At 36.3% G+C, this 19,005-nt stretch overlaps 1 protein-coding gene across 7 annotated transcripts in view; it reads left to right on the top strand.

The window, feature by feature from the left end:
• Positions 1-18,439, top strand: part of R3HCC1L (R3H domain and coiled-coil containing 1 like) — an 87,342-nt gene extending 68,903 nt beyond the window's left edge. For 6 of the 7 annotated variants that reach the window (XM_033841619.1, XM_073794096.1, XM_073794095.1 and 3 more), the window contains 5 exons: positions 3,633-3,808; positions 8,394-8,464; positions 9,379-9,474; positions 9,964-10,104; positions 17,630-18,439. In XM_033841619.1, coding sequence (XP_033697510.1) covers positions 3,633-3,808; positions 8,394-8,464; positions 9,379-9,474; positions 9,964-10,104; positions 17,630-17,697 — 552 coding nt within the window. In that variant the 3' untranslated portion in view covers positions 17,698-18,439. Of the gene's footprint in view, positions 1-3,632; positions 3,809-8,393; positions 8,465-9,378; positions 9,475-9,963; positions 10,105-11,492; positions 11,655-17,629 lie in introns of all 7 variants that reach the window. The other variant, XR_012326955.1, reaches the window with a different exon arrangement.
• Positions 18,440-19,005: the final 566 nt, after the last annotated feature.

The raw sequence follows: 19,005 nt of genomic DNA, 5'->3' as shown, positions 1-19,005 counted from the left end.
GGTTATTTAGTAGCATATTGTTTAGCCTCCATGTGTTTGTATTTTTTACAGTTTTTTTTCTGTAATTGATATCTAGTCTCATAGTGTTGTGGTTGGCAAAGATACTTGATACAATTTCAGTTTTCTTAAATTTACCAAAGCTTGATTTGTGGCCCAAGATATGATCTATCCTGAAGAATGTTGCATGAGCACTTGAGAAGAAAGTGTATTCTGTTGTTTTTGGATGAAATGTCCTATAAATATCAATTATGTCCATCTTGTTTAATGTGTTATTTAAAGCTTGTGTTTCCTTTTTTATTTTCATTTTGGATGATTTGTTCGTTGGTGAAAGTGGGGTGTTAAAGTCTCCTACTATGATTGTGTTACTGTCGATTTCCCCTTTTATGGCTGTTAGCATTTGCCTTATGTATTGAGGTGCTCCTATGTTGGGTGCATAAATATTTACAATTGTTATATCTTCTTGAATTGATCCCTTGATCATTAGGTAGTGTCCTTCTTTGTCTCCTGTAATAGTCTTTATTTTAAAGTCTATTTTGTCTGATAGGAGAATTGCTACTCCAACTTTCTTTTGATTTCCATTTGCATGGAATATCTTTTTCCATCCCCTCATTTTCAGTCTGTATGTGTCCCTAGCTCTGAAGCGGTACTGTTTTTTAGACTTGTTTTCAAGAGCAGGTTACTAGGCTTATAAGAGTCTTAAAACCCTCACTTTGGGAAGATAATTTAATTTAGTTGATTTTGTGGAAGCTGGTTCTACATATGAAGGACTACTCAGATTTCACTTATGCTTTATAAACAGCAAGCAGGCCCTTGGTGAAAATCATAAAATATTTGTGATTCATAACTCAAAATTATTTGCTGAGTTGTTTGCAAACTTTCCTTTCCTGTGGACTGTAATAGATTAGAATGAATCAAATTGTAAACCTTTCCCCTCTATTGTTGCTCTATCAAACATTTATTAGCCATATGAAAGAAAAATATATGAAGGTTGGTCATAAAATATGAAGGTTTCACATTGACAGTTGTGACAAGTATTGTCTCAATACATGTGACTCTTAACAGTAAATGTTTCAGTTGTCTACAGTAGAAATATGCAAAGTACAAATGTGAGCCATGTATATAATTTAAAATTTCTATGAGCCACATTTAAAAAGGTAAAAATAAACAGGTAAAGTCAAGAACGTATTTTTAATATATCCAAAATATCATTTCAACATGTAATCAATATAAGAAATTATTAGTGAGATCTTATATTTTTTGTATTAAGTCTTTGAAATTTGATGTGTATTTTATACATAAAACACATCTCAATTCAGACTAGCCATGTTTCTAGTACTCAGTAACCACATGTGGCTGGCAGCTACTGTGTTGGACAGTACAGGTCTACTGCAAAAAAGTCATTGCATCAAATCTTAGGGCCTTTCCTGAAATACATCTGTATTACTGTGTCTAACCCCTGTCTGATAGTGGTCTCTACCCTACCCGCCCCCACTCCCCTCTCACAATCATGCTCTGATCCTCACTTTATACCATATTGTCTTCTCTTAGGCATTTCCCCCTTCTGTGCCACATATTCCTTTCTCTTTACCCTGTCAAGGCCCCCTTGAATGTTTTGTTGAAATTCTCAGGAGAAAACACCATTAATAGTATGGCCTGCTACCTCTCAGCCTACCTCCCCCCAAAATGTGTTGCCAGTAGACATGTAAGCTGATTCCAACAATATCAGTACCATGGGAGTATGAAACAAAGTTCTCCTCTTAAGAAAAGTTAGGAGTCCCTGATAATAGTGGAGTCTTGAGTGTTATAGGAAAAACTAGTCAGGAGTATGTTACTTGTAGGCTTTATATCTATTTTCCCATGAAATGTAGAGTAGGAATTGTGTGTTTTGCTATTATTTACACTTTGCATTTAATCAGTACCAGAAGCTGAAGTGTTTAATAATTACCTCAAAAATGGGATGTAAGTATACAAGTTCAAATTTGCTGACCAGATTAGAGCAAAGGGCCATAATCAAATTTCCTTGCCAGACTATCCTGCCTCTCTTTTTTCTTCCTCTTTATAATCAGTTCTTATAGTTCCAAGATATTTGTAGTTAGGCATTGTTTACCTCTCACAATGCATTATTTAGCCCCAATTTATAAATGCATGGACATGCAGTGGTTTGTTTGGTTTGGTTTTTGCAAAGTAACTCAAAAAGTCCATGCCAGAAATTCAAAAATGAAGCAAATAGTTCCAAGGACAGTAGCATTAAAAAGTTAGAAATAAATTTAACAAAAGAAGTGTAAAACTTGTACCCTGAAACTACAACACATTTTTGGAAGAAATTAAAGAAGACCTAAATAAACATCCCATGTTTATCTTCTTTAATATTGTTAAGATACTACCCAAAGTGATTAACACATCCAGCTCAATCCCAGCTGTCCTGTATTTTTTGCAGAAATTGACAAAATGATCCTCTAATTCATTTGGAAATGCAAGGGACTCAGAATAGCCAAAATGATTTTGAAAAAGAACAAAGTAGGAAGACTCAAACTTCCTGATTTCAAAACTTATAAAACAACAGTAATCAAGACAGTGTGGCACTGGCATAAGGATGGACTTGCAAGTAATTGCAGATTACCCTCCTTTCTGGGGCTCTGAGTTATTCTAAACTGATACACCAGTCCACTGTAGGCTTTTAAGGATTTGTTAAACATTTAGCTGATATTTTCTTGCCCACTCATGTGGTGGCCACTTCTTCCCATGATCTGCCAGAGGCAAAAAAGTTTATATATTCTGTTTCTCTTTGGAGGGACATGTCATCCTGTGGATTTCAATTTTCTTGTGTACTCTGTGTTGCATACTCAGCTGTATGGTAAACTCAAGAAAAGTTATGATTTTATAGGTCAGTTGGTCTTTTCTCATTGTTACGGTGTGAGGAATATTCTCTTCCTGATTTCTACATCCTAAGCAGGGTAGAAATAACATGGTGCTTGGCCTATAATAGATTTAGCACCTAGTTAAAATATGTTTAAATTGGGTTGAAATTGAATTCTTACTTAGGTGACACGTAGTGTGCTAACACTTACTGCATCATCTCATTTAATCTGCACACCATAGAATAGTAGAATTTTAAGTATTCTTCATTACTATTAATTCCTGTATTAACCTGCTTTATGGAAATTCCTTTAGGTAGCTCTCATGCTAGGGAACTTAAATATAATTATTTGTGCCACTTAACATTTGTCATAACAAATTTCTTTGTAAGCTACTGTCAACGAAAGGTAGACTAACAAAGTGTTTTTATTCTTAAAAATTTTGTTTTGTTTTTGTTCACTTTCAGAAACAAAACTATGGGTCTGATCAATAAGTTCAAATAAAACAAATGTTATTAATTCATCTCTTCAGCTATTTTCTGAAATTCATTTTCTAAGATGTGTTGTTCATAACTCACCACATTAATCAAAGTATTCCACATGTATAATATAAGCTGGGTGATAGAGCCCAGTCATTACTGTGTTCATGAACAGAGACAAATGATAAAGGTTAAGGAATAGGAACATGGAGACAAAAAGGATTGTTTATATATGGGAGGATATTTTACAATGCTCTGGCTTGATGTAACAGTCACATATATGCTTCCTCCTCTCTAGTTATCAGGGAATATGAAGAATAGAGAAAGCATCCAAGAACCTATATTTGATTATTACAACCATGAAGTTCCTGATATTGACCTCAGTGATTGTGAATTCCCACATGTCATTGAAATTTATGACTTCCCCCAAGAATTTCGTACTGAAGATCTTCTACGGATTTTCTGCACTTATCAGTAAGTACTTGCAAATGATTGGGGATGTTAGGGAAGGTGGAATGAAGTTTTCTTAAAATGTCTTCTGAAAGATCATCTTTTTTGTTTTTCTATTCCCGGCGTTTACTTTAGCATCAAGTTTGTTTATTGTCTTTTCCAAGTCCGTTAGAAATCCGTATCAAACCACTCTTCTTCTCAGTTCCTTTAAAAAATGCTAAATAGTCTTTCTAGACCCCATTTTAGCATTTAAGAAGAATGTCATCAATAATGACTTTGGAATCTGTCTTCATGGTACATTTAGTCCATTTATATTTATTGTAATTATTGATATATTTGGATGTATGCCTGCCATCTTTTTTTGTGTGTTTACTTGTCCCATATTTTTCTCTTTTCTCTTGCCTTCTTTTGGATTGATGAGGTATTTTTTTCACCTTCCATATTTTTGGGAAATGATCCTGTTTCTATTGTTTGGTGGTTACTTTAGAAATTATAAAATGCCTGCTTAATTTATCAATGGCTAAAGTTAATATTTTTACACTCTTTCCAAACATTCTAAGGGTTTTAAACTCCATTCCCCAGTTCCATTCCAGTGTCTCCCGAACCTCCAACTAATATGCTATTGTGATTTAGTATTTTGAATCTTTTTTTCTTTTTAAATTCCATTTGATGTTACATTATTATTTTATATTATCAGCATTCAGATTCATCCACTTTCTGTATTCTTCATTTATACCTTCTTGTGTCTTATACCTTTCATCTGAAATCTTTTTCCTCTTGAATGAAACATGTTCTTTAGTATTTAATTTAGTAACAGTCTGCTGGTAACACACTTAGTTGGGTTTTGTTGTCATCATCGTCGTTGTTTCTTAATGGCTTTATTTCAACTTCATTCTTGAAAGACATTTTTGCTGAGTAGAGAATCTTAGGTTGGTAATTGTTTTTCTCAGAAACTTGAAAATTTTATTCTGCTTTCTCCTGGCTTTCTTAGTGTAGGATGAGAAGCCAGCTGAAAATCTGACTATTGCTTCTGAGAGTAATCTGTCTTTTCTCTTTGGGTGCTCTTAATGTTTTGTCTTTGGTATTGTGCATTTTCAGTATGATGTGGCTTTGTGTTTCTTTTGTTATTATTATTATTGAGCTTGTATTTTTCATTGGTTTTGGAGAAGACTAGACATTCTCTCTTCAAATATTGCCTCTGTACTAGTCTCTTTTATATTCTCTAAGATGCCAGTTAAAAGTAGATTAAACCTTCTCACTTAATCCTCGTGTTATCTCTTTCATATTTTCCATTTCTTTGTCTCCATTACATGCTGAGTAATTTTTTTAGCTCTAATTTCTGCTTTCTGATTTCTTCAGCTGTGTTTAATTTGCTGTTAAATCTGTCCATTGAATTTTTAAATTTCATTTTATGTTTCTCATTTTTCAAAGTTCTCTATTTTTCAAATCTGCATGGTCATTAGTTTCTTTTTTTTCTCCAAATATTTTCAAGAAGTATATTGAACATAGACCTTCTGTAGTCTATGTCTGGTAATTTCTTTACCTGAAGTCCTTTTAATTCTCTTTCTGCAAATTCTCACTCATAGTGCCTTGCTTCTTTTTTGGAGGTTTAGTTACTTTTTTAAAAAACTGTACAGCTGACCATTTCCTTTGGAATTTTACTTATGAGAATTGAGGCTTACAGTAAAAGAAGAGGATATCTCTTGAGAGGATATGTGTTTTCTTCTGCCAGGCACCAGGGGCCCTAACAGTCCAAAAGAGCTGTAAATTAAATTATTGATTTGAGGTTATTCTGACCACCGAGATAGAAATAGTCAAGTAGAGAATGATAAAAAAATGATTGTTATATGTCTCAACCAGTTTATTTTAAGACATATAAATGTCCATTTACTTGCCAGTCTTTGATGTGGTGCCAAGGCCTTTTTTTTTTTTAAGTAACTAGTCTGTTGATGGCAGACTATCTTCTATTGAGTTCTTATATGTCACCCTGATATCACCTGTGTCTTCCAGCAAGAACTTTAATGTCCCTTCAGAGTCACCTGAGTGCAAATTCCTTATAGGTTAAAATGTTTTCTCTCTCTCTCTCTTCGTAAATTTTTTTTTTGGCTGTGCCGCATGGCTTCCAGGGTCTTAGTTCCCTGACCAGGGATTGAACCCAGGCCACAGCAGTGAAAGTGCCAGGTCCTAACCATTGGACCACCAGGGAATTCCCCCCCCCCCCCCCCCTCTCTATTTTTTTTTTTTTTTTTTTTTTTAGCTCTTTTGCCCAAACATAATTGATAATAGCTGTTTCGGTTTTTTTAGTGACTTTATCTTTCTCTAGTCTTCCAAACCATAGACACAACTTTTCTTTTTCACACTCATATTTCATCGTTTTAATTTTATTTAATAAATTAAATTATGTAGTGAAAATGTAAATTAAAACTGATATAAGTGGGTTTGAGAATAATTGCACTACCTCTTATATATGTATGTAATTCATACATATGTATGAGAAGGTAAAAGAGTCAGAAGTATACCTCTGTATCTTTAGCTTATAAGAAAAAATAAGCTTCAGGAATAAAGAAGTAATCCCCAAAATAAGTTATTAAGAAAAAGATTTTCAGGGTCTGGAAGAAAGTCATTACCAAGAAGGGATTATACTTTAATGCTCCAATCCTGACATTAACAATGAACCAGATCTAACAATGAACCAGGTCTGTTGTCTGATACACAAATTTAAAGTTAAAATTCAATTCATGTACATCTTGAATTAGGGTGTAGCTCCCAAATTTTCCTTAAGGGTTAGATAGTAATTATTTTAGGCAACTCTGCCATCGTTGCACAAAAGTAGCCATAGACAACAGGTGTGGCTACAGACAATGAGTGTGGCTGTATTCATTGAAACTTTATGTACAAAAACAAGCACCCTGTTTTTTTGTAAAACTCTAGAACAGGCAAAACTAGCAGCCAGGTATCTCACTTAAATTTTGTTGGTTGAGGGGACAGGAGTAGCACTTATCAGTTATGTAACTAAAAGAGAGGAGGAGTGACTAGATCATGGAGGACAGTTAACACTCTCTGCCATAGATCTTACACTAAACATATAGTGTAGATCAGTCAGTCTAATTCATTACAATTATGTTAAGACTCGGTATCAGGGTCTGTTCCAGATAAAGTGCATAATAGGTTTTAAAAAGCAGTCAATGAGATTAAATCCAAAATTAGAACTACCTTAGGTTGTCATTAATAATGATGACTTTTAAGACCAAGAATTGATTTTGTTGATGTCTGGAATTTCCTGAAGATTAGTTATTTCTTAAGAATTATTAACTTCCCTTGCTTTGTTTCTTCCTAATCTTACCTGCAGATCATTTTTCTATGAAACAGGAAAACATTCTCAAAAGGGGGAAGCATTTTAAAGGGTTATGAAATTCTGAAGTCTAAAAGGCCCTCCAGAGCCCGTCTAAGTTTTTCTCTTTCTTTTGTCAACTGTCTTATAATATAGACTTCCACTGTTGAACTTTCTCATAGTCTTCAACCCCTGTGGTCATTTTATGCGATGGTCAAACTGACCCTTACATTCAGGAAATTGTCTAACTAACCTTCAAAGCCTCTTTATTCCTTTTTCCTTCAAAGGAAATTTTTTCTTGACTAGTTGTTAAAGAGGGAAGATATTTTAGCAGTTGCCTTTTTTTTTTCTTTATAGTGCTTTATAAAAAAAAGAAAAGGTCATGGTGCAAAAGCGTATAATAATAATGCCTGTTGAGTCAAACACCAGAGTCAACTTCATATTTTAATCACATCTTCCTCAATATTAATCATCTTCCTGATGAATATTGCTATTAATAATAAAAAATAATGGGCACTATTCATTTATTAGATGTCCACTAAGTGCTCAACACTGTGCCCTTTACCTTGTCATGGATGATCTCACTTCCGTTTTCACAGCAACTCTGTTATGAAGGAACTGTACCCATTTCTACAGATGAGCAGACCTAGCTTACAGAGAGATTAAACCTGCCCATGGTCTGAAGGTGGCAGAACCTGAGTTTCCCTTTCTTACTTCACTTCTACAACTGGAAAGAAAGAATAGGTCAGCCTCTCTGATTAGAGTTGTCCCTTTTCTCCCTTATTTGATTGATTGATTGATTGATTGATTTTGCTTTGAATGACCTGTCTCCCTCTTCCTCTCTGTCCTTGAGCCTACATTTGCATTAAATCCAGGTGACCTTCCCTGCCTACCTCCTCCTCTAATATTCTTCTACCCCTCCTATGCTTCCTGTTCCACCTCTTCTAGTTCCAGTCCCCTAAAAACATCTCTTGTAAATAGTGTGATAAATACTTTACCTCCCCAGGGAACACGTGAGGATTAATTAGTTGATGTCTGTAAACTGGCTTACAATGTAAAATGCTCCCAGGTAGTTCTTTATGATGGTATTATTGCTTTTAAAGTTCAGTGGCTTCTTCTGTACCCCAAGCCATTTTGTGTGTCATTATCCCCATTCCACCTGTGTGCTTGTTGAGTGTTTCTATCTCATTATGAAATGCTTTATGAGACTCTATTTGAAAGATGTTTTTTAAAAGTAAATTTTATTTTAAGGAATAAAATTCTGTTCTTTTGTTGCAGAAAGAAAGGATTTGATATTAAATGGGTGGATGATACACACGCCCTAGGAGTATTCTCCAGTCCGATTACAGGTATTCACCCAATGGATTTCAGTGTGCTTGTTGTCCATTTTCTCCTACTTTCTCTTACAAGTAGTCTCCTAAGGACTACTTGTCCTTATTTGCTTTCTGTTCCAGCCACCTGACATTTTATTCAGTTAATACAGATAATTGGCAGGTAGAGGTTTTTGAGGCATGTTACTTTGGTACCCATTTGCTCCGCCTCTCCCTTTTTATCCTAATCCAGTGGTATTTGGAGAGAGAGCTCCTTCCAAGGTTATTTGCTGCATAGCTGTCAGTTATGATAGTGCATAGACAGATTATAGGTAAAGATTTAAGAAGCCAGTATGACTAAATCTTAAAGTATTTTTGATTCTACCCCCCTCCCCGACAAATGAATTTGCAGTAGCCCTTTAACCTGTCCAGTGAGCATTTGTAATACCTACTTTCTGAATATATGATTTGGCCTTTTCACTTATATCATTGGCCTCATGATAGATCTGATGCAGAGACATTCAAAGAAATTAGAGATGTTGATTCCTGTCTGAATCACCTAAAATAGGGGTCTGCAAACTTATTCTGTAAAGAGCCAGATAGTAGATATTTTAGGGTATAAGGTTTCTGTCACTACTTAACTCTTGTGTTGTAGCCAGAAAGCATCCCTAGACAGTATGCAAATGAATGAGCATGGCTCTGTTTCAGTAAAACTTTACAGAAACAGGTGGTTGGCTGGATTTGGTCACAAAGCCATAGTTTACTGATCCCTGTTCTAAAATAATCACTGCCGTTTTGTTCCTTACGGATTTTCTATAGCTTACCATTTCTTTTGCTCATGATGAAAAATAAAGCATAACATCTAGGAAATACTTTTAAGAACTAGCCTTAAATATTTTTTTGCATCACTCTTCTTCATGTCTTCTACTTCTTTATATTTATTCTCTTAACAGCTCGTGATGCTCTGGGTAGTAAACATACCATGGTGAAGATCCGGCCCTTGTCGCAGGCCACGAGAGCAGCCAAGGCCAAAGCTAGAGCTTATGCTGGTAAGCCTATAATCTCAGGAGCTTTTTCTTGTTGATAGTGGTGATATTGTTTTTTCCAGCACTTGTATAGCATCCAGAGTTCTAAGGACATATCACTTTTATTTTTAGTGTTAAAGGAAATATTATTTTAAGGAGAAAAGGCTGTGTTGGAAGTATAGCACTGGAGTAGCCACTTGGAGAGAGTGGGAGATACTAACTGCAAGCAATGCAACAACCATTTTCTGATGACATCCTTATCTAGTTTACCTCTGTGTTTAGCTGTTTGATAGAGTCACTATAAGAAATTGTTAATATAGATAATGAAGGCAGGGTTGTTTGTGCTTTGCCATGTTAATTTCCTCTGCTCTTCATCTATCAGGCTTGTATTAATTACTGCTGATACAGCCCTTGTTAGTCTATTTGGTATGTTAATTACTGAGTTAAATCACTTGGAGCTAGAGTGCTTTCTCTTCCTTACTCCCTCCTGCTCCCTCCCTTTCTCCCATTCAGAGTTTCTCCAGCCAGCAAAGGAGCGTCCTGAGACTTCAGCAGCCCTAGCCAGAAGGTTAGTCATCAGTGCCCTTGGGGTTCGAAGTAAGCAGAGCAAAACCGAACGGGAAGCAGAACTTAAGAAACTGCAAGAAGCCCGCGGTGAGTTGAAGTTGATGGTGTTTTCTTTAGTCCCTTTAGAGTTCACTATAAGGCATGTGTTAAAAAAAAAAAAGAATGAAGCCCATTCCATTTCGGCATTTCCATTTCCTAGAAGCCTCCTACATATATTGAAATTGTTTTCATGCCTTATATTTAGGAGGAAGACATTTTAGAATTTGTCTGCCTGTTCCACACCAAGGCATCTTAATCCATGTTCCTACTGTTGTTTTCCAAGAGATAGGTTCAGTCCTTTTAGCTTATCCATGGCTATTTCTATAGTTCTTGCTCCCGACTCTCAGAAAAATATTCCTATGAAGACATAATAGTCTCCCAGGCAGAAAACATTATTTGCTGTGGTTTTACTGGGCCATGATTGCCATGATATTATCAGATGGTTTAGATCTTAGATAGAAGACAAATTAAGGAGAAGGCAGCATCTGACATTGATAATAACTGTAGAAGGTAATTTTTTCTTTAAAGACAGTCCTGAGTGGCTCCATTAGAGCACATCTAGGTTAGCCTAATCTTCTGATTATTTTCCAGTACTTAAGAGTCCTCAGAATATTTCAACTGATCCACAAGCAGGGTTTTTCTTTCCCTATAGTTTGTAGTTGAGGTTAAATGTCTCTCTCCCCTTTATAGACTGTTGACTTGTACGTAAAGGCTTGGGACTCCGGTTAGCACTTAAGTGCTTTTTATCAACCTTCAGGCTTTAGACAGTCTGATTGCCTTAGCCCTCGATCTGTGGAATCTGTGAAGACAATTTATTCTGAAAATTCCACTTACCGAAAAGTAACTTCATTTTTCCATTAAACGAATGGAAGTTTCAAACTCCTTGTTTATTGCCGGTCTAACAAGGCCATTAATACTTCCTGTCCACTCTGCTTTGGTGATAGCAGGCAGCTTGCAGACTCTCAGCTGCACTGGCCAGATAACCAGTGACAGAGGGTGTCATGGCAGGTGCTAGAGTTTCAGAGTTGAACCCAACTAATTTTTGAAACCTTAATGATTATAATGAGGCAGTTTTGATTTTTTCCATGCATTCTTGACTCAAAGGCTTCCTACAGACTATAGAAACAGGGGAAGATTCCTCTGGTTTTTATATATGGCACTGTCAGAGCTAGATTAAAGTAGAATGTGCAGTGTCCTAATTAATTAACCCTTTATTAATTGGTTATCTCTGAGGAAAATGATTTCTCTGTGATAACCACAGTTATCTCAGAAAATCAATAGAGGGTAATAGCAATGGTATCTATAAAAGGAGATGTGATTCTTTTTGCAATGTTTCCTGCTTCCCTATGTGTGTAATATCACTTGTATTTCTACAGGTACTGCAATAATAGTTTTGTATGGCTATCACCTGAGTATCCCCCTCTGTTTCTCTGTAGGCACATCAGCATACTACTGTTCCCCTTGAATTTGTTTTAAATGCTCAGCTATGCAAAGGACATTTCAGTGATGAAATTAAAAATGAGGCTGTTGGCTAAGTGGGTACCCTGTTACTTACTTTTTTAAAGAAGGTGTTTAGTTGTGAATAGAGACCCACAGTGGTAAGTTTCTCCTATCCATTGGTCCTGAATCTTTACAGGTTATAGAGGACTCTTCCTTTATTATGTTTCAGAACTCTCCCATTCTTTATATCTGAGAAAATGCATATGGAAAAATTCCTGATATAGCTTTCTGGCTTCTTTATGCATTGAGCATATACTCTTGTAATTGCGTGGAGCCCAAGACTTCTCACTTAAAGATTTTTTTCTGTGGAAATTAAAAGTACTGTTTAGGTATTAAACAGAACAGATACTTCTGTTCCAGTTCTTCTTCCACTGGAGGGAAAGGGGTCAGTACAGCATAGGAAATAACATTATAGACTCTGGAATCAGACTGCCTGGGTCTACATCTAAACTCTGCCATTTACTGGCTATGTCACCTTAGGCAAATTACCAGTTGGGTAATTACTCTCTGGAGGCCTCTGTTTCCTCATCCATAAAATGGGAATCAAGTGAGATAATCCACAAAAGATACTTAGTCATCTTTAAAAACGATAGGAACACTCTCCCTCCTGTTTCTCTAGGCCTATAAGAAGTGTGTGATAAATATGAGCTGCTGCTGTTTTTAGTAATAGTAGCAAAATATCATTTTATGGTGAGTCCAGCACAGATTCCAGTACGTATTTTTTTCTTGTCATCACTCTTTTTATTTTCAATTGCCTGTGATACACTATCAACTACATTTGGAATTCACTGTGTACCTACCCTGTGCAAGGCATTGTGCTCCCTAATTAGGAAAGTTAGAGAAACAGCAAGATGTTGTTCCTCTCCTTAAGACTTGCAGTCTGGTGGGGATATCTGCCTTGAGTAAGAAAGAAAATATGAACCTGATATTTTAAGCAGTTGTTTCTCCTCTCTCTTCAGTTCTGAAGATTTTAAGATTAAAAGCCACATAGAGGTTTTTGCAATTAAAAGGATTGGAAGGAAATTCCTGGCAATATCACATGTTATGATAACTCTGGATGGGGATGGTATTATCTCCAGTTTAGAGCTGGCCCAGAGAGGTGAAGTAGCTGATCTAAGGTCACCCAACTGGTAAATTGAAAGGAGACATTTGAACCTAGGCCTCTCTAATTAAAACCCATGTTCCTTTTATAATAGTGTAATCCCTTTTGAAGGAGTTTTGGGGTAATTAACATTTTTTTCCAAAAAAAAAAATTAAAACATTTTAAGGTCTTCAGAAAATAAAATATGACAGGCTTCTTTTTAGTTATCCTTTCCAATGGTTAGAGCTTTTACTGTCAGAAAATTCTTCCATAGGTCTAACTTAAATCTGTACAATAGTTTAAAACAGTTTCCTCTTCTTTTTTATTTAGTAGAAATTCAGGAACATCTGGACATCATTCTGTTCTAACAGCCTTTAACTGTAAAGATCAGGGCAGATCATTTAGGAGTGAGAGGATCTGGGCTATAATAGAGTTTTTGCTGTTAACTAGCTATATGGCCATGGGCAATTTTCTTATACTTCTCTGTGCCCCAGTTTCCAACAAAGTGAAAGCAATGCCTGACTTACCTAACCATGGAGAATTTTTTGAGCAACATAAGTTAACATGTATAAAAATGTTTAAAAGGTGCTTTACGTATTTAGAATACTATTATTTATGTGACTCTTGGGAAATTAGTATTCATTATAATAATATAAGCCAGTAATGACAAATGTGTACTGTGTACTGTTGCTCCCCATTCATTATCCATGACAGACAGTGCTAATCAGTCATGACCTCTTGGTGAGTTTTGACTTGACCGTAGCCAATAGATCAGAATTAGCATAGAAATCGAAATTGAAATCTTTGTGCCATCCTGATATAGGTACTTTTATTAATAATACTATAGAATAATTTCCTAGCCTTTCTTTTTCCCACTTCAAGAGTTCTGCTGTCTGGCACAGTGCCTAGTTCATAAAGAGATACTCAGTGTGCATATTCATTGACTGAATACATGAATGACATTTGTTACTCTAATTTTTCTTCATATGTCTTACTTCACTCATGATTCTACTCTGAACCCTTTCAAGTCCTCCATGATTTTCTTTATAAAATCCAGAGTTGAACATTACATATGGAACCCTTTTAATTGATGAATTTGGAATTTGGGATTTTGAGGTATAAATACTTTCCTGATAACTTCCTTTACCCTACTTTGGTCTTCTTATCCTTTTATTGAGAAGTCTTTGTCTTAATCCTTAAAAAGGAGATTAAGAAATTAAAGCTACTCTGGGGAGAATCGAGAAAAAGGAAGTACTCAAATTATTTTAAGCAAATCATATTTTATATATCTGGAAAATAAGAACTTTAGACACAAGTCCCTGAGTGTGAGGAACAGATAGATCTTTTAGTCTAGCAGAGCGCATGACAGATTAGAACTATACTAAGAGTGGGAAATGAAAACATAGATCGTCCTTGAGTACTTTGTATTTGACTTATATCACGTTTTAAATCAAGGATTCACACTAAATGATAAAACCACATTTTAAAGACCAGACTCAGGAATACGTGTAAAATTTCCCCATGTTCCACTTATCAGAACATTTGATTCCCACCTAAAGTTGGAATCAAAGTTTTCAGAATAAGCCACTCTCATTTTCAAAGCCTGCCATAATTTTATTTCATAACTTTGTTCCATTTTATTCTTGGGGGGTATATGATTAATTGGCTGGTTCTAAAAGGCCATCTTTTGGGTCATAGGCCTGAGAGGCAGAGTTAGGTAAACAATAATTTGATCCCTTAGTTTGATTAATGAAATCACTGAGAACTTAAAAGTAAAATCATCTCTATAGGATACTTAGTCAACTGTAATAAAAATTTAATCACAGTCAGCTGCCTTCTGAAATCCTTTTTAGGAATTCCATTATTCTGCCTTCAAGAACAGTGCTGCGTTGCTGACTCATAATCTAGGTCTTACGGCATTTTCTTGGTGTCTTTTCTCCCTGGACGTGAAGTTCCCTTCATTTCTAACCACATTTCCTTTCATTTTAATCTGACCTTTTTCTGTGGAATGCAGTATTTATCCATATTTTTGGTGTCACCTGCTGTTTAGTAAACTCACGTCTCTGGCCTATATCAGAGATGAAAATGTTTATGGACTGACTGACCATTTCACCAATTATTGCTAAGTAAATAACACGTGTTATACTTAATACATTGATAATCATTCCACCCTCTAGAGTTAAATGCTCCCTTAACACTTACGTGAGCCAGACTATTTTTTCCCAGTATATTAATGATTAATACATACTTGGTAAGCCTGAAATCTAAAACGAAGAGGTCATTTATGTTACCTCTCCTTGATCTACCAGGTCTGTCAATCCATAAAAGAAGGCAGTTAGATTAGTTTGACCAGACTTGTACTTCAAGTCTTCAGGTTGATTATTACTCTGTAGGTGGCTACAAGTGGATTTTGTGATGATTTTTCTTCATTATTTTCTTAGGTGTAGAAGTAAATTTTGAAGGTTTTAATTTCCATCCCTTTTCTTTATTTTTGTAAACACGACACCAAACTGGCCCCTTTTTCATCTTTAGCACTTTCTGTTCCCTCAGTGAGAAGTCAACTCATTTAATGTAATCGTTTCTGCCAATTTATTTATTATACTGAGAAATAAAAGTCTTCAGGGCCAGCTTACGTTAGTGCTTTAGGTTAGTCATTTCATACTAACACTATATTCTTCTTTAGTTCCTTGCCCTTATGGCTGCTGTTGGGCTTTCTCTTACTTTTTTTAATTGGTGGAGTTAAAGTTAATAGGAGCTTTTTTAATACAGTCTATCAGCTATTACCTACTTTCTTTTCTCTTTGATAAAGTGGAAACATGTTTATTCTTTATCTTTCGCAAAATACTTTTTTTCCCCCACATTTGTTCCTTTTCTGTGTAAATATTTTCAGATCCTCTCTTCAGAGGTCAGGACAGTAGAAAGTATGCTGATTTAAGAATTAAGGACCTGGGTTCCAGCTTCAGGTTTTCACTGATTATGTAATCGTAGGCAAGTTACTTAACACCTCCAAGCTTCCATTTTTTCTTTTAAGATGAAGAAAATATTTTTAGGTCTCATCCTAACCTGTATTTCTGTATTCTGTTCATGTTCTATATTTATAAATTTAAGCCTCACATTTTCACTATTTCTTTGTGCTTCTCAGTTTGTCTCTCTATTCTTGCTGACTTTATCATATGGTTTACCACCAGAATTTCCTCTTATATTTACATATATTTGGTAATACAGATCTACAGTCTTTTGTTGGAAAGCATTAGTGTAGGAAATGTTTCAGAATTCTAAACTTTTCCAATTTTAGAAAAATAATATATTAATACATGTTTCATAACACCAAAATTGAACACATTAGCATTAATATTTCTGTGGCCTTATGTCCTTTCAGGTTATATTTACCACCAAAGGAGTTTTGACCCCAAACTTTTTAAAAAACAAAAAACTTTTTTTTCAGTGCTACTTCGATTTTGAAATCGTGGATTATGGGCCAGTCATTCGTTTTTCTACTGCTCCTGGATTTCTTTTCCTAAAGCTTTCCATATTGCCTCTCTGGTTTAAGTTTCTGAGTTTATTGAAAAATCTGAGTTCTAATAATTCACTTTTCTAGTTTCTTCACTTTTTCTTGGAACCCAGGACCACTTTTTGATTGTTTTCATCCAAGGTTGCCTTTGCCTTTAGATCCTCTCCTAACTTTTCTCTGAATCAGAGCCACAGTCAGCCTTCCTAAGAAATCCCAGAATCCTTTAGACAAGCCAGTTATCCTTCGTGCTATCTCCCTGGAGAACCTCAACCCAATTTAAGCCTGCCTTAAAGCTGAGTCACATGACACTGAGCCTTCAGTTTGGAATTTACTGACCCCCATTTTCTGCCTCTTGTAACTTTGCTGCTATTTTCAGATAATGCCACAAGATGGTGCCCAAATAGCAGCAAATTTCTCTTTCTCACATTCCCAAGTGCCAGTTAGCTTCCTTATCAAGTTCTTTGCCCTTAAAGTTGAGTCAAATATAGTATAGGAATTCCGTAAGGGATTCTGCTGATTTGGAAAGATATGTCAGAATAGCAAGAATTAACTCTAAACTCACCTTGATTTCTGTAATCCCCCTGGTTCATGACTTGCAAAATCTTTTAGTCGAAATAATTGCCCTTGGAAGGAAGCACTTAGGCTTAATCATCTACATTTTATGGTGTCAAGATCAATGACTGACTAGCCATGAAATTAGAACTGGTGTTGTGGCATCTAGTGAAGTACTTGGGTCACCACACCGTGTAAGGTCTTTATTGTCTCAGGTTTTGGTGAAAGTGTTAAATGGAAACTAAGCTTCTGTGTTAAAATTTGAAGATGGATTGCCCAGATTTGTGCATTTTTTGTTTTTAGAAACAGTTCTTAGTTTCCCTCCATTATATGTGGTCATTTTTCCATGTTGGAATTGGTGTTCCAGAAGATTTCTGGCTCCTGAAAGTGCTCTGAAAATATTGAAATTTGATTTTCCTGTGAAATTTTTTTTTCTTTCTTTTTTTTGTAGAATTGTAGTAGAGAGATATGACTAAAGCCCAGTGGCTACTATTTCCATTTGAGCAAAAAAGTAGAAGAAAAATATTGAAACATATTCTTGATGCCTATTGAAATATTTATATAGATCAGTAGACTGGGAATAATGGGCAATTTTACTGAAGCACTAACACAGTTTAGAAAGATAATTAAAATAAATATATTATCAGCAAGACAAAAATCTGGATCCTGCTCGGTTCTGACTTATTCCATATGCTTTTTATTTCTATTAGCCACAGATCTTTCTCTTTTTATTATATAGTAAGAGAAACATTGTTCCCACTTACAAAGCACTTGGAAAGTTAAAAATATTGACTCTTGGAATCAGGTAAGAGAAAACCAGGGGATTCACCTGTCTCATGATTAAAGTTTGCCTTGTAATTCAGATTAAGTGAAAGTCACTGGTTATGTGAAGTTATACTTAACCATCTTAACACTGCCCTTATTTACAGAGAGAAAACAATTGGAAGCCAAGCAACGGGAAGACATCTGGGAAGGCAGAGACCAGTCTGCAGTTTGAACATCATTTGATGACAGGGATAATTCCAGGAATTCAGAAAATATTTCCAGTCTTCAGAGGATTTTTCCAGAGCTCTGTGTACATGCAGATGTGCATGTTAACGAAAGAAAGAGATAAGCGATCAAGACAAGGGCTGATGAGGTATAGGAGGAAGACAGACTCCTGTGTGTCTTCACTCCTAAATGCAGTTCTTTGGAACTGCCTTAACTGTGTTGGACGTGGAAGGAAGCCATCAGCTAGGAAGAAACTTGGAAGATGTGACTTCCAAGAGTCCTCTGGACAGGGCAAGTCACACTTCCAAGATGTTTTAAGCAAATGCAAAACAGAGGATTCAAACCTGTGATGATGGGAGATTAAGGCACCGCAAAGGCAGGGTGTTCCTTAGTACCTCACAAAGCTGAGAACAGCAGTATTGCAGGGGGCGGGTGAGGTGGGCGGTCAGAGGGGAGGGAGCTGTTAGTACAATGAGATGGAACGGTATCTGGAGTGCTTGGTATTCACAGAATCTGCACTGCCGGTTCCAGAACCCCAAAGTTGGTGAACTGCAGCAGGTGTAGGTATTTGGACTCCAGAGCTTGTACTAAGCTGAGTGCCTGGGGCTGCTCCAGCCGCATGGCAGCCTGGGGCGTGCCCGCTTCATTCCTTACAGGAAGCCGGTCTTGGGAGCTGTGTGCCAGTTCCAGTTTAAGCAGTACTATCACGTTGAAAGAGAAAGACATTAAAGCCCATTTTATGACATGCATCACTCTGCTGTTGGCCAGTTTTGTCATGCCCCTAAAGAAATTAGAGAGCAGTTCTTCCCTTATCTTCACCCCGTAATGCTGTGCGTGGATTCGGTGGATCTGTTGGTTTTATTGATCAGCAGTAGACTGCTGATCATCTCTGTGCCCCAGAGTATACTACAAAATACTCTCCTGGGATTGGTATGTGGTGGCTCCTCTCCCCTTCTTGCCCTCTTTGCACATCCCCACCCTCTTGCCTTTCGCCATTTTTGTCCAATCTGACATCCTGCAGGAGGCATCTGGCACACAGCATGTTCTTGGTATGATCTTCTCTGCCTTTGCCAGAGGCATTTGGCAAAAGCCATACCAGCTCGTCCATTATAGTGAAGAGCAGCGAGTCACACACCTCTGGGCAGTAAGAGATTTCCTAAAAGACGTGGATAAGTCAGAGCAGTCAGCTCAGGCTTTATCCTTCTCATATCTGCATTCTCAGTGTTTTTGAAGAAATCGTAGTGGTAGACCTCCAGATGCTGAGAGAGCAAGAAATGATGTCTCATTGTGCTTTCAGTGAGGGCAGCAGCCTCAT

This window comes from Tursiops truncatus, chromosome 16, assembly GCF_011762595.2.
Source record: "Tursiops truncatus isolate mTurTru1 chromosome 16, mTurTru1.mat.Y, whole genome shotgun sequence".
Lineage (NCBI taxonomy): Eukaryota > Metazoa > Chordata > Mammalia > Artiodactyla > Delphinidae > Tursiops > Tursiops truncatus.
This window is presented reverse-complemented; position numbering and strand designations above follow the sequence as displayed.